At 33.6% G+C, this 24,836-nt stretch overlaps 1 protein-coding gene across 1 annotated transcript; it reads right to left on the bottom strand.

Annotated features, from left to right (window-relative positions):
• Nucleotides 1-15,708: 15,708 nt before the first annotated feature.
• On the bottom strand, nt 15,709-24,161 carry LOC123315054 (myosin light chain alkali-like). The gene is made up of 6 exons (XM_044900602.1): nt 24,030-24,161; nt 23,950-23,977; nt 23,634-23,768; nt 16,127-16,297; nt 15,973-16,059; nt 15,709-15,828 (listed from the first exon to the last, which is right to left on the bottom strand). Exons 1-6 carry the CDS (start codon nt 24,030-24,032, stop codon nt 15,773-15,775), a joined length of 480 nt encoding a protein of 159 aa, XP_044756537.1. The 5' UTR covers nt 24,033-24,161; the 3' UTR covers nt 15,709-15,772.
• Between the last annotated feature and the right edge of the window lie 675 nt (nt 24,162-24,836).

Genomic DNA, 24,836 nt, shown 5'->3' with positions numbered 1-24,836 from the left:
CTGATTTAAATTCAAGATTTTGACGGACGTTTTCCAGTGACGGACTTCTTGGACGATTGACGGTCACCCTATAACACTGTCTCGTTCGATCTTGATGTACTTTGGATCTAATTTTAGTAAGCTTACTTTCTATATGTAAAATTTTTATTTTGCTTGATATCAATTTGATCTAAGTATTGTAATCGTGAAAAAGGTGGATACTCTTTTGGGTTCGTCCCGTTGGTGTCCCGAAGACGAGCCCAAAGAATATTTAAATACATGAATAAGAAAAAATCTTCGATGAAGGTTCAGAAGGATCAGTTGTAGTTCACTAGTTCGAATAATAATGTGCGTTCAAAAAGTTCGTTGTAGGCTGTATATTTTAGGTTTGAACGTGTTGGTATGCTTTTACCATCACTCTATTCGAAGAGGAAGAATATGTGAACATACCAAAGACACTATGATTTAGTAATTTTCGATATGAAAACTTGAAGCTAAGCGTTACGTTCAATCACAGAATAGCAACCTTCAAAATTCAATTGCCTAATTGACGACGAAATATTTTGGCACGTTATATCTGAATAATTAAAATATCTTGACACTTCTCAATAACTATGGAAAAACAAATAGTTTCATAGATTCTCAGTTTAAATTCCTAGTTGGATTCCAATTCGAAAATTTCTCAAAAGAAATTGAAAAAACGAAGATAAAGCTATTTGAAATTTGTGATGTTGGCTACTTTTTATGGACACATATTGGAGGTGCTTCTGTTCAACGGATAATGATACTCTGAAGTTTCTTTTTTAAATCAACATAATTTATTTATCTCTATCAAAAAAGTGCCCAGAAACATGCAGAATGCTCCTGAGGATTAGAAAGCATAACTGAATATAGGGTGTCCTGTGTGTTTGAAAAGAGTGAGTCACCGTTAATTCTGCTTCTGTGGAACATGTACCTACTCGTATGTTCGAAAATATTTTTTGGTTGTGCAATGTGAGGAATAATTCAAGTTGGCGTTAGCAAATTTTGTTCATATTTGACCGTTCAGCAGATATAGGCCGAGGAGGAAGGATACCCTATATGTACAGTAAATCTAAATTCATGACAAAACTTCAAGGAACTTCCATTACATTTTTCTTGTTGTGTCTGATTTTGAATAAACAATGAAGCACACAAAAATGTGATAATCACTTCTAAAATTTTGAACATACATAATAATTCACCTTTTGCAGCACATAAGTAGATTCCGTTTGTATCCATAACAAACAATAATTAGGAAATTACAAAAAGTCTACAAAGGTAATGTATATTCATAGCGTTAATCAATATTCAATTGTTCAATGGGTCAATGAATGAAATGCATTAACACTTCGTCGACTAACAGAAAGAGCTGACATAATTTCTGTTTTGGTTTTCACTCATCCCAGACATGACGCAACTATTTGAATGCAAGGACATTGCGATCTGTAATGGGATGAAAAATCTTTATGATATCTGTGTCACAGGTCAATTTATTTATTTTTTAAATACCGTAGATTCGGGTGACTTGGGACGATTGTTGAATTCAACTTGTCATATTTTCAAAACGGTGACCTATTTTTATCTGAAAAATAGGTTCGAATATGTTTAATGACTCAGACTATTGATTAGGATATATACCTACCATGCTTCAGAATTCGGATATAAATTTTGAAAAATTAAAATATGCTTGTTCCAAGTCACCCACCGATTTGGGAGGCTTGGGACACAACTTAAAATCTATTGATTTCTCAACTCTCAAATGAAATAGGTGACTTGGGACAGTGTATAGTTTTGAAAAATTAGAATTTATGATTATATATAGTTGAAATTCGGTAAGGAAATTGAATGATAAACTCCTATTACAGCGAAAGTAATTATATTGCAACTCAAATAAAAAAAAACTAAACAAAACAAGGGAACTTAGATTTCTTTCATTCTTTGGTGATTTATTTGTGGAAGTAACGTAAATAATATCCTGCGAAAAATCGGCATATTTCCTGCTGCCAATGCGCCGCTTGTATCTATGTATTCGGCATTGTACCAAGTCACCTTATGAAATAACAAAATAAATTAATGAGATCCGTGTTGCCGTTCGGTTTGTAAACAACCTTGTTTCATGACATATCTAATATCCCATTATCCCACATATCCAGAAAAAAAAATTACACATGCACAAAGTGAAACACATGTACAGGACAATAGAAAGTATAAGGGCCATAAAAAAACGCGCTTTTACTCTCCTGAATTCGTTAATTTTTCCTGTGAATTCAAACGATCTGGTCAGGGCAAACTCAACAGGAATTAATTGTTAAACTAACCGAAAAGACGCTACACAGTATTATAAGTTTGTCCCTTCACTCATAAATGGTAAGAAACAAAGAAATCTGCAAGGGGGGTAATTGTCCCAAGTTAAAGGACTGTCCCAAATTACCCGAATTTACCAATAACCTGAGGTCTTCGAATCGGCATAAGGATATTATTTGGAAAGTTCTCAAGTAAATATAAGAAAAGAATTTAAAATAAGTTGAATTTTATTCTCAAAATAAAACAGAAAATCAGACCTCATTATGAATATTCAAAAGCATCTATAAAGTATTGCCAAATTTTCAGATAATATATGAAGAATGAATAGGTATAGCAAATTGAATATCAATGAATGTCGAAAAGTGGCGTCTTTGATGCATGAGTAATAATAATAATCCATTCCGAGTGAATTATAGAATTAATTGTACTTCGAATTCGATATGGATTATCCTTCAACTGCAAAAGAGTACCTATAATTCTGAGCGTGAAATATTTCGATCCCAGAAAAAAAAACAGCAGATAACTGAATTCCATGTTGAAATTATTTAATTATTTCGTTTGAAGATGCTCATGGAGATTATGGTTCACATGATCATCCTATGGTTGTTGACCATTACAAAAAATCGAGAGAAATTTCTCTTTACCTACATTTGGTAGGTACCAGAAGAAAAATACGAGAGCAAAACGCAAGATTCAGAGGAATCAAATGGTTCTTATACCTCAGGAAACTTAAGCACTTCTCATTTCATCTGGTCCTGATTTTTTTGAAATTAGGAGCAACAGAAACCCCAATACTTTTCAGTTAGTCCGATGAATGATTTTCGAAGTTATAGACAAACCCAAATTGAAAACTTTCGGAAAACACTTTCTATTTCGAAAACCAGGAACCTAAACTACCCTAATGGGGTTATTTTCAATTAAGCTTGATAAGTATTCTCTATTCAAAGTTTTCGTTCCTCCGTTTACTCTCGAAACCCCCTTATTACATTTATATAAATGACATTCTTTACTTCAACTTAACCTAAGAAAACCTTATTTTACTATGACATTGTTCATTTCTATTAATCAAAATATATTGATTAAATAATAATGTTTCTTCCTCAGAAATATTGAATTTTGTGAAAAATAACATCTAACATACCACAAAATGGGATTCAACTTCCTTGCAAAATGTTTCTTCAAAAACAAATTGTCCAATGTCGCTATGTGGTTATTGGAATCATATAAATAGAAGTGATAAGTGAGAAAAAATTGGTTGCTTCATGATTTCATTCCATTCAGCAAACAAAGCCGAAATATACGAAACATATTTATTATAGGTTATACTTGAAGAAAGATTCTTTTCTATTTGAAATGTTTGATTGGGAAAAGAAGTCTGCAGTTATTCATAAAATTTGTCATTTGTAGGATAAGTCCGAAATATTTCCTACTTATAACCTGGGGAAAAATTATAGATACGTATATTTTGGTTTTCATTCAATTCGAAACAAATACTGCGCTGAAATGTTGAAACAGAAAAATTTAAAGCAAGTTTCAAATTTGAGCTCACCTGATCGCATTTTCAAACAATAAATTATTCCGAACTCCCGTAAAACTTCATCTGTTGTAAAAATTTTATATTCGGGACTCTGGAAAATAATAAACGATAGAAGTTCACCTCTGGTCAATAAATTGAAGTCGAAGTGATTGGGGTCCTAAGCTCAATTCGGTTCCTAGAGTAGTGGGTGTGCCGAAATTATAGAAATTAAAGTAGCAGTCATTAGGAATTATTATTTTATTGTTCTTCAAATTGAATGATTGTAGGGCGCAGCTAGGTCAAAATATAAGAAGCGCCCAGTCGATATTTTGTTTTTGTTCTATTATTATTCAATCAAACACGCAGAAGTTCAGATGAATCTTTAAAGTTGGCGGAAGACATTAGATTGATTGGAATAAGAAAGGAATATCAATTACTTTTTTAATTGGGTTGACAAGAAAGAATTATTTGTTGCCGCATATTGACGTCAAAAAACTTCGTTAAGTAAGCTGCAGGATTTTCGAAGTTGATATAATTTGTCTCAATTGGGCTTCTACACCTACTCTCGAGCTTAGAGAAAAAAATATTAACAGTTTCGTGCAAAACCCGAAAGAATAATTAGACAGTCTCTTAACCATAATGAAATGTTATAGTAGAATCTAGGCCAATTCAATAGACTACTAGACAAATTTCTTGGAACGCTAGTTTTAATGTATGGCACTTCTCTGATTTGAACTAAGGAAATATTGTAATGATTCTCATACAAAATAATCGAAATATAATAAATATAAATTTTTCTTCAAACTTGGCCAACACGAAATATATAATTCACATATATAATTATACAGTGTGTCAATTTGAAAAGATACCACCTTCAATATCTTGGCTCCCATGCAAAATCAGGAACAAAGGTTCGTAGGATGTTTTGTGAGGTTTTCAAAATGTTCCATTATTTTGTAGACGAAAATATAACCTATTTGACGTTTCGGAAGACTTCCACTTGAATTTCCCGTCAAGCTGTTGCTACATTTTTGTGCTGTTTTTCACACCCCACCGAATTTACACGTCCTCAGAGAAAAAAATTTACAGGTATCAATTCTGGGGAGCGTGCCTCACTGCAAGAAAGCAATCGATTCATAATTTGTATACTTTTTGAATTGATATGGTCTATACTTGATAAAAATCCTTATTAAACAAAATACATGATTATCACTATGTAAAAAACTTAACCTAGCTAGTGAAAATTTCAGTTTCTTCAGTTCTTTTATAAATTTTCATCAAGTATGGGACACCTTAATTCAAATATTCCAAATAGTGTGTCTGATTCCCAATGACAATCCATAATTGAACTGAAGGAGCTGAGTTCAATGATTTCCACTAGGATGAATTCTCACCAGTAGTGGTAAAAACTTATTCTGGATGGAAATCACATAATTCATTTTCTTCAGTTCAAATACTAAAGAGTGTATTAAGTCTAATGTAGAAGCATTTTTCTTATGTACCAAATGTTGGGAAAAATCTCTAATAATTTTCAAGGCAAATCCATAGATAGAGCTATTCACAAAATGTACTTTTTTGTTGATTCAAACATAGGATAAGAGCCATTTTTATTTATGGATCTTTTGTGGATGTCCTACTGACACAAAGATTGTTCACTGGTATATTTAATCACAGCCACTTTAAGTTTTTATGGACGTCTGAGATTCAACAGCGTTAGGGTACAAAGGGTTTTTACTCATGAAGGAAAATGCAGAATGTGATTCCTGAATCATTGTTCGTGAGATTGAAAGAGATATTCCTATAGAATTCTCGATATATTAATAGTTCTTCATTGTTCTAAACAGAAAAATAAGATCATTAACTGAATAATCTGCAAGTCTCAAACTTGGAATAAATTCAGTAAATCAGAGACAGTTTTTTTTCGTGGTGAATATGCTCGGACAGGTCGATCAGTGTTTTAAATTGCGCTCTCTTTTATGTAAGAAGATGTTATACAGCGTGTCGCAAAATTGAGATATTGCGTCATCAATTTTTTTGAATGGCAATCCTAACTTTTTTATGTCCATAAAAAGTGTATATAATATCTAATTATCAAATACTTATTCCTTGTCATTGAAAGATTAAACATTATCTAATTCGAAAATGAAGCAATCTGATACAGTTCAATGAAATAATTCAGACAGTTTAAAATTGATGATCAAGAAATATTTTTTTTGTCAAAAAAAGTTAAATAAAAAGAGTTAGTATCCAGGGCAGATAGGTGAGGATGTTTATGGTACTTTGCGAGTTGGGCGGAAACCAGGATACTCTTCTCTGAATAATTTTAATAATTTTGTGTTTTTATCCTATCCCAGTAGCCAATCCTAAAAAAATCCTAAAATTTCAATACTGTAGGTTTCAATTGAGTACGACATTTTGTCTGGTTTTTCACCAGACGTTTTTCCTCACTAAACGACAAACTCAACAATATCCTCACTTATCCTCGGACGATACGATGCTACTCCATTAACTTATTTTTATGTAACTGTTTAATTTCCATTTTTGAACTGCCTTAGTTATAGATTCCCTCATTTTTGAATTAGCTACATAGTTAATGTTTGTTGAATATCTTTTTGACGACAAATAATAAGAAATTGATATTTGGTATATGTGCAACATGATATATATTCTTTGATTTCGATCGCCATTAGGTCCATTGAATCTAAAATTTTAGATTTTGAATGAGTTCTGTGATTTTGTAAAATTAAAAAAAAATATATGAACATGTGACTAAATTTAAATTATTAATCAAGTGTTATCTCTGAGTGAAAATTTCAAAATTTGCTTAATGTACATACATCACTTGAAAACTAGAAAATCGATTACTCATTCTCCTGAAACATTTTATTTACTTACTGCCCTCGTTTTTCCTTTCAGTTTGAAATGGTCGATATAGCAAATGTAAAAAAGGATATCTTAAATGGTAGCGTTCAGCGAAATGATTGATATGGGAAAGGAACGGAACCTCACTGTACCATCCTTATGACGAATTTTCATAATCAGAAATACCATTGTGTCACGACATTCTATTCCGATTTAATACATTGCTTATGGCCAATTGAGAGGATATTATTTTATAGCGTCTGCATTCAAAGAAACTTGATTTTATTCAAGATTTACTAACGCAGGATGATTTGATAATTTTGATTTATTTCTTGAATGAATTGAGGGTATTTTCATCTTAGCTTCAGTTCGGAATTATAACTCATTAGACTCTTATGGATTACTACTGAAATATAGTGTTCTCGGATCTCATAAATCACGGAAGAAAAGAGGGTACCATATTTTCAATTTATTTTCGAGATTTCCGTCCCTAATATTCAATTTTATCCATTCAGTATCATCTGCTGATTCTTCCTCCTTTTCCTAGAGTTGGACATCGATAATTTCAGAAGAGCTCTGTAATATTCGTTCTCTTGTCTCAAATGTATATTATCGAAAATCAATAAATTATTCTTCTGGACTTCTTTCAATAGCTGCGCTCTTTGGGGAACTTGCGTTTCTCTTATTTCATTTGATAAAATGTCATTTTTTTTCATACATTCGTCGTGCAATAAAGTCACCAGTTGATTATGAACCGTCCTCAGTGTATCCTTTTCTAAATTTAACTTTTCCAGTTTTCGCTTATGCTCAGTTTTGTAACTCGATAGTTTCTCGTTTAAGTCTTCGATTTTCTCTGATGCTTCTTCCAGTTTGAATTTGTAAACTTCCAATTCTTCTCTCAGTTTAGTTTTATCTTCAGTCAATGTATGGATTTCAGTCAATTTTCTCTCCAGCATTCTGAGAAGACCGTTGTGATTATTAAGAAGTTCTTCGTACTTATATTGCAGGTGAACCATGCTCATTGTAGACATAGATGTTGTGAGCTCAATACCTCTTGGATTTTCATCATAGTGTTTATTCTGGAGAACGTTCAGAAGGTGTTTGTTATCCTGTTTTGCATCATCCAGTTGAATGGCCAGAGCTTTGGATTTGAGGTTGTCCACGTGAAAACATAAATGTGCCTTTCGTTCAGTGCTTCTGGACTCATATAAGTTATTTTCAAGCTCTTCAAGCGTTACATTTATTTCTCTTATTTTCGATTGAACTTCACCGTTCGTCTTGTAAGTCATTCTTGTGGAAAAATTCGTTTTTTCGATTATGTAATTAGATTTATAAATATATTTGAGAAAATATGTCATAAAATATAACATTTGTAAAATGACAGATTCGTATCTTAGTTCAGATTTCAAATGCGAACACTACTTTCATTGTACTCTTCTTTTTCGAATTTTTCAATTCATTCTACAGTGCGCGTCTTGGACCTGGTCATGAATTCTGTTAATCAAAGACATTTTTGTTGTTGTAAATATGCTCGGACAAGTCGATTAGTATTTTGAATTGCGTTCTTTTTGATGTGATAAAATGCTATACAGCGTGTCCCAAATTTGAGATCTGACGTCATTGATAATTCTTTTAAATTGGAATTCTGATTTTTTTATGGCTATTCTCAGAGGAGGATTTATCAAGTCACACATGTTGTCCACATAATAAATTCTTATTCCTTGTCATTACAAAGATATTTGACAAACATTAACCAATTCGAAAATGAAGAAATCGGATTCAAATGAGTGAAATAATTCAGTCACTTTAAAAATGAAATTTAAAGATCTTTGTTTATAATTTTTTGTCAAACGAAAAAATTGAATGAAAATACGAGTAGCATCGTATCAAGCAACAATTAGCTAGGATATTTATGATAATTTCCGACATCGGCTTCAATAGAGAACATTATTTTGTTTTGTCCTATCTCCGTAGCCAACGAAGTAGCCAGTCATCATTAGAATTTCAATTTTATGGGTTTTAGTTGAGTACGGCATTTTGTTCCATGTTTTACAAAACGATAAACTACCTAATGAATATCCTCTCTTAGTCTTAGCCAGATTCGATGCTACTATTTTTATTCATTTTTTTTTTCACCCAAAATGAACAACAGTTTTTTCATTTCATTTTTAAGCTTATTCAACTCAATTCCTTGAATTGAATCAGATTTCTTCATTTTGGAATCAGTTGATGTTTGTTAAATAATACGAATTTGGTATTTCGTGAGCATGTGTATCTGGATATTCCTTTGAGAAGAGAATAAAAATTGGGATTGTCGTGCATTTAAAAAAATTATCACATATTCACAACAAAAAAACGGTTCTTTTGATTTGGTGAATTCTGAATTCAACCCAAGTTGGAAAATTGATACATCAAAAATTACTGTCTGATACATACTTCATTCCCTTGTGAAATCGTATTCGTATCGTATCCTACTCACAAGATAGTAGGAATGTAGATGGTCAAAAAACTACGTCCAACTCTAATGTCGACGTTTCGTGAATATATTTTTCACGAAATTTCCTACAAAATCTTACAAAAGAATTAATTACAGAGATAAGATGTGTTCTCTCACAGAAAAATACCGGCTAAGTTACACAACTTTAAAGATTAAAATAAAATACAAAAAAAAACTACTATACCAACATGAGTAAAACACTTGAATCTATCATTTACAATTTTCCCATTTATTCAATTCATTTATATATTTTCTGGAAAAAATTAGATTGAGAATTAAACTTGATGGAAACACTCGTCAAGGTTGAAACTCGGGTTGAAATTATGTTTTTCACCGTATAGATGTATAGATGGTAGAATCATTTATATAGAATATTTTGTCGGAGGTTCCCGAATTTCTATAAGTTTCTGGTCTGAATTGTTCAGCAAATCGTATCTAATATCTATACGGTGGAGAATATAATTGAATGATAAATGAATAAATAAAAAAATTTTAAATGATAAATTGTTTTACTCATGTTAGTACTCGGTTGGTATAGTCGTTTTTTTGTGTTTATTCTTTGAAGTTGCTTAAAACGCTAATTTAGCCGGTACTGTTTTGTGGGAGAACACATCTAATTTCTGTTATTAATCCTTTTGTAGCCCTGCCCTGAGAAGTAAATATATATTAACGAAACCTCAGCATTAGTTGGAAGTAGTTTTTGACCATCCACATTCCTACTATTCTGTGAACAACAATATCAAAAATTACGTTCACGCAAAAAAAATCGTTTTAAAAACAAAAGTAAAATCACATTAAAGTATACTATAAGTCTAATATGTTTATGATTCGGTCAGATAAATGCAATAATTGGCGATATCAAATTTCGATATGAGTTATCATTTATCGAGAGATAAGTAGCAAAATTGTTGATTTATTGGTGGTCATTTAAATTAAAGAATTCCCAATTAGGTTTATCGGTGAGTAATTTGAAATCGTATTCATCAACTTCATTTCATTTTGTTGTATATGCAATGAGGATTATAATTTTTCTCATGGATAAATGATCCTATTTTTTTCAAATAAAGGATTATCCTGGACTGATTCCCATGTATAGGTATCTCTTTTCATTCTGGACAAGTTGCTGATTTTTTTCATTCAGTAATGATAAAACTAAATAAATTTTCAAGAATGATCACACCTAAACGGGGAAGCAATGAATACAATAATAAATAAATAAACATTCATTACCACAAATACTCACGTTTTTATTTATATTTAATATATACATATATTTTTTCGGAAAATAAAAATGATAATTCTTGCATGCTAGTTTTATGAAATACACTTCCAGAAAAAAAAGAATAATCATTGATGTTTTCAGAATTATTTTCAAGGGCTCACCTATGTTATTAGCAGGAAGAGGATTCCTGTTGCTATTCTCAGGATACCGTCTTCCGTTAGTTTGCACTTCCGTCATCTTTATAGTCTCTCACTAACATAAATCCGCACTGATGCCGAGAAATCACGGATCCGGCTCAAAGGACCAGAGTCCTAGCTGTCAAACTGTGTTCTCACGTGAATATAAAAACACTGGTGACGGAATAAGGTTGAGCTACTAGGCGTTTATTATTACGATATCTCTGCTGATAAACGAGCATCTATTGCCGTTATCCTTCCTCATTGAGCGACCGGGGACGATCCCGAGCGAAGGTGGCCGAGCAGGCAGAATCTTCGCAATAAATTTTACTGAGAGGCTGCTGCAGCTCGATTTCGATCGGTATTCGGGATCTCTCTCAGGACTGGGATGAATAGGGTGCAAGGACGCATGTCGGTGTTTGAAGTGCTTACGCTCCATGGAGTGATCATCCTAGCTTAACATTTGTTAATTCTTGAATTTTTGGATAGTATCCATGTGAGGGCTAGTTGGAGGTTTTTATCATTTTACCTTCAAAATATGTAACTAGAAATTGAAAGTTTGCATCAATGTCATCAATCTTAATGTCTAAAACAAAATTCGTACAAACTGTTGAACGGTAAACTATAGAAATCGTGGATCGAACTGTTTATCCTTATGTTAATTTAACTTATCTTTATTACATCTTCCCACAATAATATTCAATTTAATGATCAACTATAAGCATTTTATTATTTATAAAATGATGAAGAATTTTATATCAATGCCATCAATCCTGATGTTTAGAATATAAACGGTTAAGAAACAAGGATAAAGTCCTGGATCAAATTCTTTATCCAGATGTTAACTTAACTCATCTTTGATACATCTTCTTTTGATAATAGGTATCTAATTTTAGGATCATCTATAACCATTTTTTGTATGAAATGATATGCCGTCAATACTGATGTCTAGAGCACATGATTCCTGCAAATTTTTGAACTTCCTGTATAGGATAAAGTCCAGGATCCAGGATCAAACTGTTTACTCAGATGTTAACTTAACTAATTTTCAATCCATCTACCTATTAATATTCAATTTTAAGATATAGTGTTAGGATTTTATCCACAGAAAAAAATAATAGAAATTTTGCATCGATGCCGTGAATCTTGATGTCTAGAATATGTTTCATACAAATTATCGAATGATAAACAATACAGGATGAAGTAGGTGCATAATTGATTCGCAAAGAATTTGCGACCAATTCCAGATGATTATTATTGTGGATATTGAGCAACTGAACGGGTGAAAATGTAGTTAGGCACTTAGCCCACCGGGTTTAAGAAGAAACTTAGGCGAATCTCTACTGGTCTGGTAGCAGATAGGGAGTATTAAAGAAAGGGAAGGGAAACAGGGAACTAACCTTCCTTCTGTACAAGCTTCGTGGTTATCCCCTCGCTGATAGAGAAGACAAAAAGCACTCCACTCAAAGTTGCTCAATATCACTCTGGTTTACTTAATACAGGATTGCGATAAATGCCGCGATTACAGAGGGTTGCTTTGGGCTTAAAAGAATAACTTTCGGCGTGTCCAACGTTAATATTATTATTGTTGTGATGATTGACAGACGAAGAGCTCTTTTTCCTGCCCGCAAAGTGTGGCTAGCGACTGAGACAAAACGCCTGACAAACTCGAGTCAGGCAAACCTATAACATTCACGATGGGACATTATTGGATCAATCTGTTTCGGATAATGTTCACCTAACTTATCTTCTATACATCTCTGTATCATACTCATAAATTTTACGATAAACTATACCTAAATGAATAATGGCCTGAATTATTTGGCAATCAGAGAAAGATAATTGCATTCTGCTACCTACCTTATTGGAGCTTACTGAAGATATTGAAAATATCCACATAAACACCTGTAGAAAAGATTTCTTGTGATAGAGATAATTATCTAGACTCAGAAGCTAGGAGCATAGACAGTTATACAATACTGTTGACCTAACCACTAGGTACGCTCATAAGAATTTTAACTACCAAAATTCGATAGTCAACTGCAATCGATCAAATTCATTCGATCTTAACTGAGTTCAGAAGAGAGCACGTCTCTTCTTTCGAGCGAAACTGGCCACAGAATATTAGTATCTATATTTGTAGCTGAAACAGCGGACATTGTTGCTGAAACATTTTCGTGTGTTCACCTGGAATGAAAGAATTCTCTGCTAAGCATTAGGAGCATTGTTATGCAGATCTTTCCTCTTTAAATTAGAAGAGTGCAACGGACTGTATTCACTTGAAGACTCAGAGGCGAGAAGAAATCGAAAGTCCTCTCCAAAGAAGAAGCGAAAGTAGCACTGATTCGTCCGGAACCAGCTATTGGAATTTCCAATTCCATGGTGAAAGGACAATATATGAGATATGGGTGAAACAAAGGGTTGAGTATTGGCGCAGCTAACACTATCAGCGCTACTCACCTAACGTACTATAATGCTCTATCTTTGGACCTACTAAAAAATACAAAAATTGCTGGCTAGACTACTTGAGCCATTGCTTGACGGAATATGGCAGATTCAGAGCACTCCTACATATAGTAATGCCCACTAGAGTCTAGTTTTCGAGAGTATACGCTGGTTAGCTCGATTCTTCTTCCCTGACAAGCTGAAAGCAGTCGATGAATCCTAGATATTTTTCGGTAATTTTTTTTTGTATTCAGGTGAAGTTTTTGTTTCTTTAACTTTTTTTGTTTCATGCTCTGTGAAGCGCCTCTCGTCATAACCTATTCCTTCTACCAGTTCTACCTGAATCCATTCGATCGACACCAAACCTTTGACTACTGCATGTACTAAATAGTCCAAAAGTTATTAAAAATTATTATATTTTTATCGATGCAGAAACATAATTTACAAGGAAAAGTTGTTAGAATATTCTTGCAGAGAATTTGTACTCGATATAGCCTGGGTACATTACTTTACCAGAGACAATTATGGGATTGGATGCCCAAGAATCCTGATGCTCCAGGACCAAGATAGATATTACTAAAAATTTGAGTGTTTCTTTGATAATAATTAATACATAAGTCAAAATGTGAGGATCTGCAAGTTTTGTTGGAGATTGGTGCTTCCTAGAATCCTGCTGTTCGTCAGGACCTCAAGAAGACAATGACCAAGATTCCACCGAAATTGGGCACATAGCCTCATTGCTGAGCCCAGATTGCCGTCACACTTGCTAGTTCGAGTGATCTGATTACCAAGAATAAATAATAAAAATAACCTATTTGTTTTTTAATTGCGTGTGTCACATTTGGCCAGCGAAAGTATTTTATCAGACCAGAACATAAATTCAATGAGAAAGTTTTGAATGGAAAAAGTTTAATTAAATTCAACCTCATCTTGAGTGAATACCTCACACTATACTTTTAGAATTTGAACTCATTTCCATGTTTTCCTTTTTAGACCTCTGATGAAGCTATACAAACGGTAGCGAAAGCTAAGGATTCAATAAAGAGTAAATAAAAACCACAGCCTTTTATGAGTCCTCGATACGAGGATATATTGAAAAATCAATCTAATCTCCGGTTCTTGTTCTACCCTTATCTAAAAAATTAATCATGATTACTCCATGGCAATCCCAAAAAACTGAAGCAAGAATCTGTTTCCAGCAGATTTTTGGACACGAAACTTCTTAGGGTTTGGAGAACCAGAGTGTCGCCATTCCATCGATTGTTGCTTTGTTTCTGGATCGTAGAAATGTACCCAAGTCTCATCCATAGTAACAATTCGGTTTTAGAAGTCTACATCGTTTTCGAATCGAGCACAGATTGTACGCGATGCTTCTACCCTTGTACGCTTTTGGTCAACATTCAAACATTTGGGGATCCATTTTGCAGCAATTTTTCTCATGTCCCAATTGACGTGAACTATATGATGAACGCGTTCGTATAAAATATTCAGTGCTTCAGATATCCGTTCTAGTCCAATTCGACGGTTTGATAAAATCATGTCATGAACTGCATCGATATTTTCGGGGACTGACACAGAAACTGGTCTTCCCGATCGGTCATCAACTTCAATGGAAAATTCAGCTCTTTTGAAGATTGCAGTACAATTTTTCACGGTCGCATACGAAGGACATTGATCACCAAGGGTATTAAGCATATCTTCGTATATCTGCCTGCCTCTTAACACTTTTAAATACAGGTACTTGATGATGGCTCGATACTACAATTTTTCGATTTTCACAATTTCGGTGGACATCTTTTTTCTTTTAATTTATTGCGTAACTCTGGTTTAGTTTTTTGACACTGACACTTCTAATGAGTCATTGTTCATTGCTATAATAACGCAATATTTTCATGCATGGAACTGGTCTAGGCTAACCAGATATCAATACATCCTCGTATACCAAGCCGATATAAAACTTCCAATTAAAATTTGAAGTTCTAAAATAAAACAACATTCCCAAGGCTATACTTAAAGCAAATAATCCAAAAAAATTATCTGGTAGACTGGAGTATACCTACATAAACTTGGTATCGTCAACGAAACCTTCTGTAGGCTTTGTTTGTAGGAGGACGAAACTATTGAGAATAACCTTCCTAATTGTTTGGTGGCAGATAGAGTCAGATTTTAAAACTTTGGTTTTCCGAAGCTGAGATTAGGAACCACTCTCCCTCTGACATAATCTCTTTACTCAAGAAGATAACGTTTGAGGGAGAGGTTTAGTTCTATGAGCTTGTTTGAACAACTCTGGTTGCGGGGGCAGTTCTAGTGTGTCCTACCGACGCTCCCAACAAACTGTAAGTGTATTTTGTATTTCAACTCCTGAAATTTTTGCAAATGAAAGGGAATTTGAATTATGTTTTCTAGATAAAAATGAGTTTTTTATTTCTCAGAGCTTCAGACTGTCAGACTCAATATCCAAAGAGTCCATAAGCTCTATACCGGCCTATGCCATTTGGATTTACAAATTTGATCTCTAGTTGTATGAAGATTCGAAAGGATGACAAAAGAGATTATATGAATCGATGCTTTCCTCAGACTGAATCTCGGCGTATGTTAAAATTTCTTCGTAGTTATTCAGGAGGAGTTACACTGTATTGCTAATCATTTATTTTAAATAAAAAATTTGTTGAATGAAACGAAACTATAGTTATACATATCTTTTATTTTCGTGAGAGTCAATAATATTTGTCCATTAAAGTAATTCATGATTATTTCTTCTTCTTCTTTAGTATAGGTGCTTTCTCACACATGCGTTGTAGAAAAGCTGCAAACACGAAACAAGCATAGTTAATTGAAAGTTGTTAAACTTGCTCTTAATTGGTATTTCTATACTAATTTATTTAAAATTTTCTGAAGGAAGACAATGCGCAATTGAACAGAATTTCTCAAAAAATACTGATATACTAACGTATATAATCAATTTCTCCTTCATCGTCTTCTTCTTCTAAGCAATCTTCCATTAGCTCGTCAACTTCAACATCTGTCATTTTCTCGCCTATAATTAAAAGATGTTCGATCTGAATGTATTCTCCTTATATAGATATTGATGAAGGACCACTTACCAAGGGTTAAGAAAGCATGTGTCAGTTCACCAGCCAACATTTTGCTATCGCCTTTTTTGTCATACAGTTTCAAACATTCAATGAAATCTTCGTAACAGCCCATATCCTTGACTTCCTTCTTAAGTTGTGAAATCATTGGCAGAACTTCTTCTACTTTGAACGACTTTTCACCTGAATTTGTAATATTTTTCAATGAACGGTTATTCCATAATATGGTTATTATAATATTCGCCATAGGTTCATTGGAATGGATATAATATAATTTTACCCTCACTGGGCATGCATTCTTTCAATTGCAAAAAAGGAAAAAAATTAATTCGTAAAGCATTAACGTTAGCCCTGGAGCATTTGCAATCATAATCACCTATCCATTTGCTTTACTGAAATTTCGTATAGGTACGTATATAAACAGAGGCTTTTGGCTGCCCCAAAAATGTAGTTTTTTAATATTTCCAACAATAGATGCAATAGATTTGGAAACTAGTACTCTAATATAACGTCTTGAAGGTTCGACCAATTTTTTTGTAGTTCCAAGTTCTACGTTCTCCACGAAATTTTGCATTAACTTTGTACTTGTTGGTTGTGTTTTGAATGCTGGAAAATAACCGAAAATATCCAATTACGTTGGAACTATCAGCCACAATTAAAGAATTTAATACATTTAGACCCTGAAACTACCCTAAAAATGCCTAGCTGCCTTTTCATGGTAATGTTTTTAGGGACGGCCAGCCGGATGGTAATATAACTCAAAAGTTTGAGACCATTTTTTGCTTAAAATATTACATTGGAACGAAATGATAACGCTCGCGTTCATAGGAATGATCTCTTGAATATGAGGCTCATTTAATACATTGTTCTCACAGTTCATTATGTGTTATGTCAGTGGGGTGCTTCTTTCATTCCACACTCAAAAATTGTACTCATTAATAAATGCTAAGCTGAAACAGCATAGATATTTTTCATAACTATCGGGTCTTCACAGTGGCGCAACAAGAATGATATTATGAGGGGGCACACATAGGTTTTGAGGGGGGCACGCTTAACTGCATGCTTGATGAAAGTAGTTTTTTACGGTTTTACCATAGCAAAATCAGTTAACTTTTCGAAGCTAATGACCGCCGTGCCTCCCCCCCCCCTGGGTGCGCCAATGGGTCTTCATAAATTATTGTAACATGGCAGAGGTCGTCCATTTTGAAATTCTTTTAGCTCGAAACCCTTCAGTAAGAAGCACCACTAAGTAATTTAAAATTTCGAAGCCAACTTCGATGCAACAATTAACTTAAGTGTTTCATTAGTGGTGACCAAAGACTAGTTATAAATGCAGATCATCTAGAGCAGAGGTTCCCAAACTTTTTTCTCTCATGGACCACTTTCAAAATTTTGCTAGTTTCGGCCTACATTTCTTCCATATTCCCAAAACTCAAAACAAAAAAATGTGAAGACTAAAGCAAACTATAGAAATTTGAGTTAAGGCGAATTAACAGTTTTCGAAAGAAATCTGAGAATAATTGGTTGATTAATTGATTTATTGTACTGTGAGTGGTTGTCAGAAAAGTAAAGTTGGCCAATGAAAAAAGTAATTCCATCCAACTTTTCTTTTTCGTCATTCACTGACAGCACAAGGAATCAATCAATTCTCTTTTATTTTATTTAGAAAACTCCCCATTCGGAGATGGTAAGGAGAAAAATAGTACCTATATTTTCTCTAATATTCAAATATGTAATAATTTCAAATGATATTATCGAGAATATTATACTGTAAAGCCCGTTTGCAACAGCCGAGAATTCTCTAGAAAATTTACTCGAGATTTCATGCGCCGTGAATTATGTACCGTTACATACGCACTTTCAGTAGAATTCTCTGTTGAGTTGCGTACTTAATAATCTCTGCCGTTTTCTTGCGAGAATTTTGTAGAGAATTCTCCACAGAATTCTCGGCTGTTGCAAACGGGCTTAATATGATAGCAGTATAACTAAAATCAAACATTAATAACGTAATATAACTTCTACAATAACAAAATACTCATAATTTTAATGGGAGGTATGTACTTGATGGATTGACAGCAAATTATCAATATTTTGCTTCAGTTTTGTTAGGAATAACCGCAAATTTCCCCGTTCTGTGATATTCAATCCGCTCCGTTTGTTGAAAGATTTGTGACGACACTTTTTTCGACAAGATATGACGAGGGAAAGGCTATCAGAAGCTTTCTCGCAATTCCAGTCCAGGATATTTTTCGGGTATTTCTGCCTGCAGCCAGAATGTTTGATACCCACTTCTTGAATTTAACCTTCAGCTCCTCCAATGCTGAGTTCAAGTAGCTTTTCTTATAATATCACAATCCCCATTTCCGTTTCATCAAATGGATTTATGATCCATGTTGGTATTTCTATTGTCAAGATATCTTCAAATCTGATTTTAATGTCATCATGCAGGGCGATTAAATGTTGAACGTATGTCTGAATATCCTCATCAAGACATTCTACCTGTGACAAGTTGGAGAAATGAGAAAATTCTCGCCGACTGATAGTCTGCTTCATAAATTTCAATTTTCCAAGAAAAGCTGAGATTACACCCTTTGTTTTTATTAAATTGAGGCTATCCCTTTATTGTAAGTTGAGGTCATTAAATTGTTTGAACAAATCTGTCTGCTTTCGAATTGATCAGGTTTTTTTTTTAAATCTGGATCTTTACTATCCAAAAACTCTAGAAAAGATTCAAAAAGTGATATATTCTTGATAAACATGCACCTTTCGATAACCAGCGTACTTCATCAGTATGTAAGAGCAATCTCTTACTCTCAAAATGTTATCTGCCTACGTTGATAGGTGAAGTCAAACCTACATTTTAGTTCTTCACTATCGAGACCAGATAAATTTTTGTGGATCCCCGCTTACGAACTGCGAACCCCTATTTTTTTGTCACGCCAACGTAGACCCCCATCGAGTCTTCCATAGACCCCTGGGGGTCCACCTGGATCACTTTGGGAATCAAGGATCTAGGGCCTAGATTCTAGGCTTTCCAGAAAAGTTAGTTCTCTCGTACCTCAAGGACTGTAGTTTCGATATTCCCCCCCTAAGGTTCTTAGGAAACATATCATTGCATATTCGTCATCGCGATTTCAACCCGAGTTATTTTTTTCACTAATTCGAGGTCGTTGATTACGAATATGCAATTAGATTTTTCCTAAAATGAGTACTTTAGGAAAAAATCACTCTTATTTTTTTCCCATTGTTCCATTAAAAGTTATATTTTTCCCAAAGTACTCATCTTAGGAAAAATCTAATTGCTTATTCGTAATCTTCGACCACGAATTAGAAGAAAAAATGGCTCGGGTTGAAATCGTTCGAAAAATAAAAAAGTTTGTTTTCACAAGAATGTCGTTTGCAACCCTCGCTCACCTATCGTTTTTACCCGCGCTTTACGAACGAAATTATTCCGAACGAAAAATAATTTTTTCAGCGACATATATCGACCCGGGTCATGTTACTTATTAATTCGAGGTCGTAGATCACGAATATGCAATTTGATTTTTTGTAAAATCAGTATATTGAGAAATAAATCACTTTTAGTGCAAAATTCCGAAGAAATTGGTCAACTTTGAGGAGGTGTAGCAGCCAGAAAAAAAGCACTAGTCATATGTTGATTTTTTTGTGATAGATTGGTTCTTTGCGAATAGAAAAAACCACACTTCATTCATCTACCGCTAACAGATTAGATTTTATATAATTTTTCCGCGAAGGTCCAAAATATCCGATTTTCCATCGACCATTACTTGAAAACTTAATTTTTAAAAAATATTTGTTTGCATATTCGTGTTCTGCGCACTCGTATTAGTGTACAGTACTAATTTGGTTTTGATCGGAGACCAAAAATATTTTTCAATAAATTTTCGATCTCTGCTATTTCCACCAATATCGGTGTATTTACTAAATCGAGGGCGTAGATTACGAATATGCGAACATAATTTTGCTGAAAGGATTAGTTTTTAAGTTATGGTCCATAAAAAATCGGAAATTTTGGCTCTTAGTTCCAGATGAAATGGGGATGAGTCGGTAATTCCCCAGGCAAAGAAATTACTGGCTCTATGCTTGCGACACATTGTAGACATATCCTATCTTTTTACCTATTTCACCCAAGTGTGGCGATCGTTCCTAGAGATGACTGAATACATATACGTATGTGAGACCTGACAATTAATGAATTTGTTTATGTGTGCTGTAGATTAAGATTATGATTTGTATTCTTGACTACGAAAAATCTGATAATTCAGTCCTAATCCATGTTATTATTTTCAACTTTTAAGATCTTTTGCCGTATTATAACGAGGTAATGATTGTAGGATTGTTTTGTGTGTTTGTGTGTATTTATACATTTCTTCAATAAAGAATAATTTTTTCTAGTCTTGAGAAAGGAACCATATGTTCCGAAACGTCGACGAAGTTATAAAAAGCTTTTGATTTGTCCAACTCCCTACGATACCACGTTCATACCATAGCATGGACGAGATTACAACCGAGTCAATACATATACAGTTAATTGATCCATCATTGATTTTGAAGATTTTTGGCATAGTGATGGTTTATCATGTTTCCATTCTACAGTTTCGATTTTAGCACTAGGAAATTAATTTTTTCCGAGAAACTAAAAAAAAAAAATTTTAACCTCTGGTTGATTTTGGCGCTCCCTTAAGCTGACGCCCGGGGCAAGCGCCCCGCTTGCCCCCCCCCCCCTAGATCCGGGCCTACATAACTGGAGAATGGAGTGGTTCTATTTTGATAAAATTTTATGGGCTCTTTTATTTCCAATCACTTTTTTTGATGCCACATATGATTTCCAGATTATCAAAGCAGTAGGTACTCAAAATATTGAGATTTACTTTTCAAATATCAAAATCTACATTTGATATGTTAAAGAATGCTTGCTTTCAGAATTAAAAAGAAACATACATTTCTCAATGGAATTTGATTTTTACCTAATACACTTTTTTCAAAGGAGAAACTAATGGACGAAATCAATTTTTATGTTTATTTTTGAAATATTTCTATGCTACCTGCTGAGATTTGGATATAAAAAGCCTTCTTCTAATTATTATCCATTCTGAGTCATCAATATACACCAAGTGTTCAAGCACTCTACTGATTCTACACTACCTAGAAAATAATTGTGGAACACTTTGAATTCTTTCAAAATTATCAAACCTTAGTCATAATGACTGGTGAGTACTATATTGAAAGATGTATTATTCCGTCAATATGTTTCTTATTAGATATATGAGGAAGTTGGCATTGCTGAGAATATATTTTGTTTGCTCTTAGAATATTTATTATGGGAATGGAATTTAATTCGAAAATGTATAATATGTCCTCCTGAAAAGATTTGATGAGTTCGAGAGAATTCATATTTCAGTATTACATTTCTCAAATATATTTTTTAGGCTTCTTTAATGCTTGAACACTTGGTATGTTGATGAATGATGATTCAGAATGAAACATTTCTTGAAATACGGCTTTTGATATCCAAAATCTTAGAAGGTGGAATTAAAATAATTCAAAAGATGACCGTCATCTAAAAAATAAACATGAAATGTGATTTTGCTGGTTATTTGTTTTTCTTTTGAAACAAATTTGCCATACGAAGAAAAAATTGAAATTGAATACAAAAAATAGGTTTTTTCAATTATGAAATTGAAAATTATGAACAACTGAGAACAGGGATTTTGATATTCGAAAAATAAATCTCAATATTTTGAGTACTGTCCTGATAATCTTGAAATTGCATGTGCTATCCAAAAGGAGCCCACAAATTTCATTGAAATCCCTCATTCTAGCGTTTTGGATAGGTATCGAAAATGTTGGCGGAAATCATTAAATTACCCTTTATCTCCGAAACTAATGTCGTTACGGTACAAAAGGAGTATTTTTTCTGAAAAGCCTAGATGTTCTGTATTCACCACTTAGCTATAGCTCGTGAAACAGCCAGTATATGCGCCATTAATTTTTTAGAGGATGGTCCTTCGAATCATTTTCTTACTGAGCATTTTATGTCCTAAACTTCATTCTTCTAGACTTAGCGCCCATGCTTGCTCACGTGAATTCATTCATACGACGGAGTTTACTTGTGAACCATGGACGAAATGTTGAAAAAATTGTTTCGGACAGCAAATATTTCCATTTTCAAGTTCTCTGTGACATTCTTTACAGAGAAATCTCAAATAATTCTCCTTCAAGAAAAACCAAAACAAATGTTTGTCAATATCAATGCCAGATGAGCTAAACATAAACATTACATCATCTGTAATGTTTTAATTTTCTTAGATCTTGGTTTTCGAATGATGTGAAAAGTATTCGATTGAAATCTAATTTGGACAAAATATTTCAAATTGTCCATCTAGGTATGATGAAAACGAGAGGGCTCGCAAATGTAGAAGTATGTATTAGTTATTATAATATTGATCAAAAAATCTGGTAATAACTCATCTTTGAATAACATGTTTTGTTTTTCATCCTTTGAAAAGTGCCAAGAGCCGAGGCATCTGAAGTATGTGAAACACATTCAACATAGGATTTCCAGATTATCAATTGAAAAATTGATTTTTTACTAAATTTAATTCGACTGTTCTTCCAATTAGAACTATTCTGATATCCCGACCACCATGAAAATAGCAAGCTACTTTCGAAGCATCATCGAGGCCCACCGACAGGCTTAACCACCTGGTTTTTTCAAATTTCGATTTCTCGATCTGTGTTCAAACAACTGAAATTACTGAAAAAATTCTCACTTCACGAGTCTCACACTATACTTGAGATAATTTTTTTTTACGACATTGTACCAACTATGGGAATTCGAAGATAACGAGTTGTACGAGTAGTTACAGGCTCGTGGGTTGCTTATAAATAAAAAATTCTTCGCTTACTTATGATTTGCAATAGTCACAATTGAAATATTTCGTAACTGCCCGCTTTATGCTGTCATTTTTCTAAGATTTTCGAATTTTGAGCAGAAAATTCTTCAACATTCCACAAAATATCAATTTACACTAGGTAGATAGTTTCAAAGTAAGGATACAAGGATTTGTAAAAAATTTTGTAATGACACATATCGGTTTTAAACTTCATCGTATTTTTGTATTGAGAAATATTGTGAAAAATTGGGAGGATACGGAGAAATAGGTTATGTTATAAAAGAGCACCAGTCAGTGTCATCCAATTTTTTTATTCGGAAGACGAAAACGACACGATGTTAGAACTCCGCATTCAGCACTTCAGAGGCAAACTGTGTCAAGTCACCAAAAGTGAATTATTCGTTAGAGGTGTCTTAAGGTCATTAATGGTTTCAACAAACTGCGAATTGTTTAAATAGTGAGGTACCTATTTGCGAAATTCGATATTTTTGTAGCATTCATTTATTTTTCACTTCATGAAATTCGATAAGGTGACTCAACACATTTTAGGTTTGATTTGTTGAACTGTTGTGTGACTATCTTTCTTTTTCATCGTAACTCACCTGGCTTCTTAGTAGCTCCTAGTTCCTCTAGTCTTGCAAGACTGGGATTCAGGTTCATACATCTCATGAACTTCCCCAACATTGTACCGTCCAAATTTCCATTTTCGCCATAAACTTCGAATGCAAACTCCGCAGCTGAGGAAATTAAAAATATTATTTCATCCTTTTGATATCAGAAGCAAGAACTCTTCAAAGGAAATCAGGATGAACAAAAATTATGCCGAATAAAATGAAAATAAGATATCCAGCTGAAATGTCACTTGGGTGTGAGACCAACGGAACAAAGAACTCTTTTTTTTTAATAAAAACAACTTACTCTCAATTTCAAAGGGTTTCAGGTCCGTCTGAAAAGAAACGCTTATTACTTTTCGTTCTTTGGAAAATAACTGCACTCACCATTTTTGGTCACTGGCAACTTCTCACTTATCGATGGTCGAATGACATTAGGACTGAGAATCAACAGGAACATTGGCAGGTTTTTATAGTACAGAATGTAATCTATATCGGTCTTTTAATTGCAAGTATGTCAACGTTCATTGCTTCTAATGGTGAGTCTATAAAAAAGTTGGGCGCTGATGCGGAGTTCTGCAGGTATCCTGTTGATTGAGGTGCATGTCATTCCATCAGGGGATTGGCAGTTGTGGCGAGTGTGATCAGTATGGATATAAATGGAGGGAATATCATGTTGTTTAATGTTTAATATATGGTTATTTCACCCTTTCTTCCTTGTCGTGTATGTTGAAGATTCTGTGTTTGTTAAATGGGGGAGAAAAGGATAGTGATGCTTGAGGACTGTTTTACAATTATTACAAAAGGATGCGTTGAGAATAGGAAATTATGAGTGAGTTGGTTCATCATTTGTTTCCATTTTTGTCCGTACGAACTGAAGCCCTGGAGCTTTTTTCTATAGAAATGAAGAAACAAAAACGTAACTTGATCGGAAGAATTGAACTGGAGGTAGGAGTTGAAGCTTCAAACTTTGGCTGAATGCGCATTAGTTAGAATTATTTTTTGACTTTATAGGTTCATCCGGAAGTGGTGAAACACGCACCCTGCTTTTTCAATTGAGAATAGCCAATTCTGAAATTTGATTTCAAAATACCTAAATTGTCATTATTTAATTGGGTCCCTTTTTGGACAAAATCAAAAACATTCATGGCCTATTCTGGCCTATAACGAATTTTAAAAACTATTAATTTCAAG

This window comes from Coccinella septempunctata, chromosome 6, assembly GCF_907165205.1.
Source record: "Coccinella septempunctata chromosome 6, icCocSept1.1, whole genome shotgun sequence".
NCBI lineage: Eukaryota > Metazoa > Arthropoda > Insecta > Coleoptera > Coccinellidae > Coccinella > Coccinella septempunctata.
The sequence above is the reverse complement of the archived record's forward strand: the minus strand, read 5'-3'. Positions and strand labels throughout refer to the sequence as shown.

Bases quoted from the DNA above. Each gene is read 5' to 3' on its own strand.
- LOC123315054 (XM_044900602.1), bottom strand. The intron at 16,060-16,126 runs GTAAGTGGTCCT...TTTTAATTATAG, and splicing joins ACATGCTTTCTTAACCCTTG to GCGAGAAAATGACAGATGTT. The intron at 15,829-15,972 runs GTTAGTATATCA...TCGTGTTTGCAG, and splicing joins AGGAGAAATTGATTATATAC to CTTTTCTACAACGCATGTGT.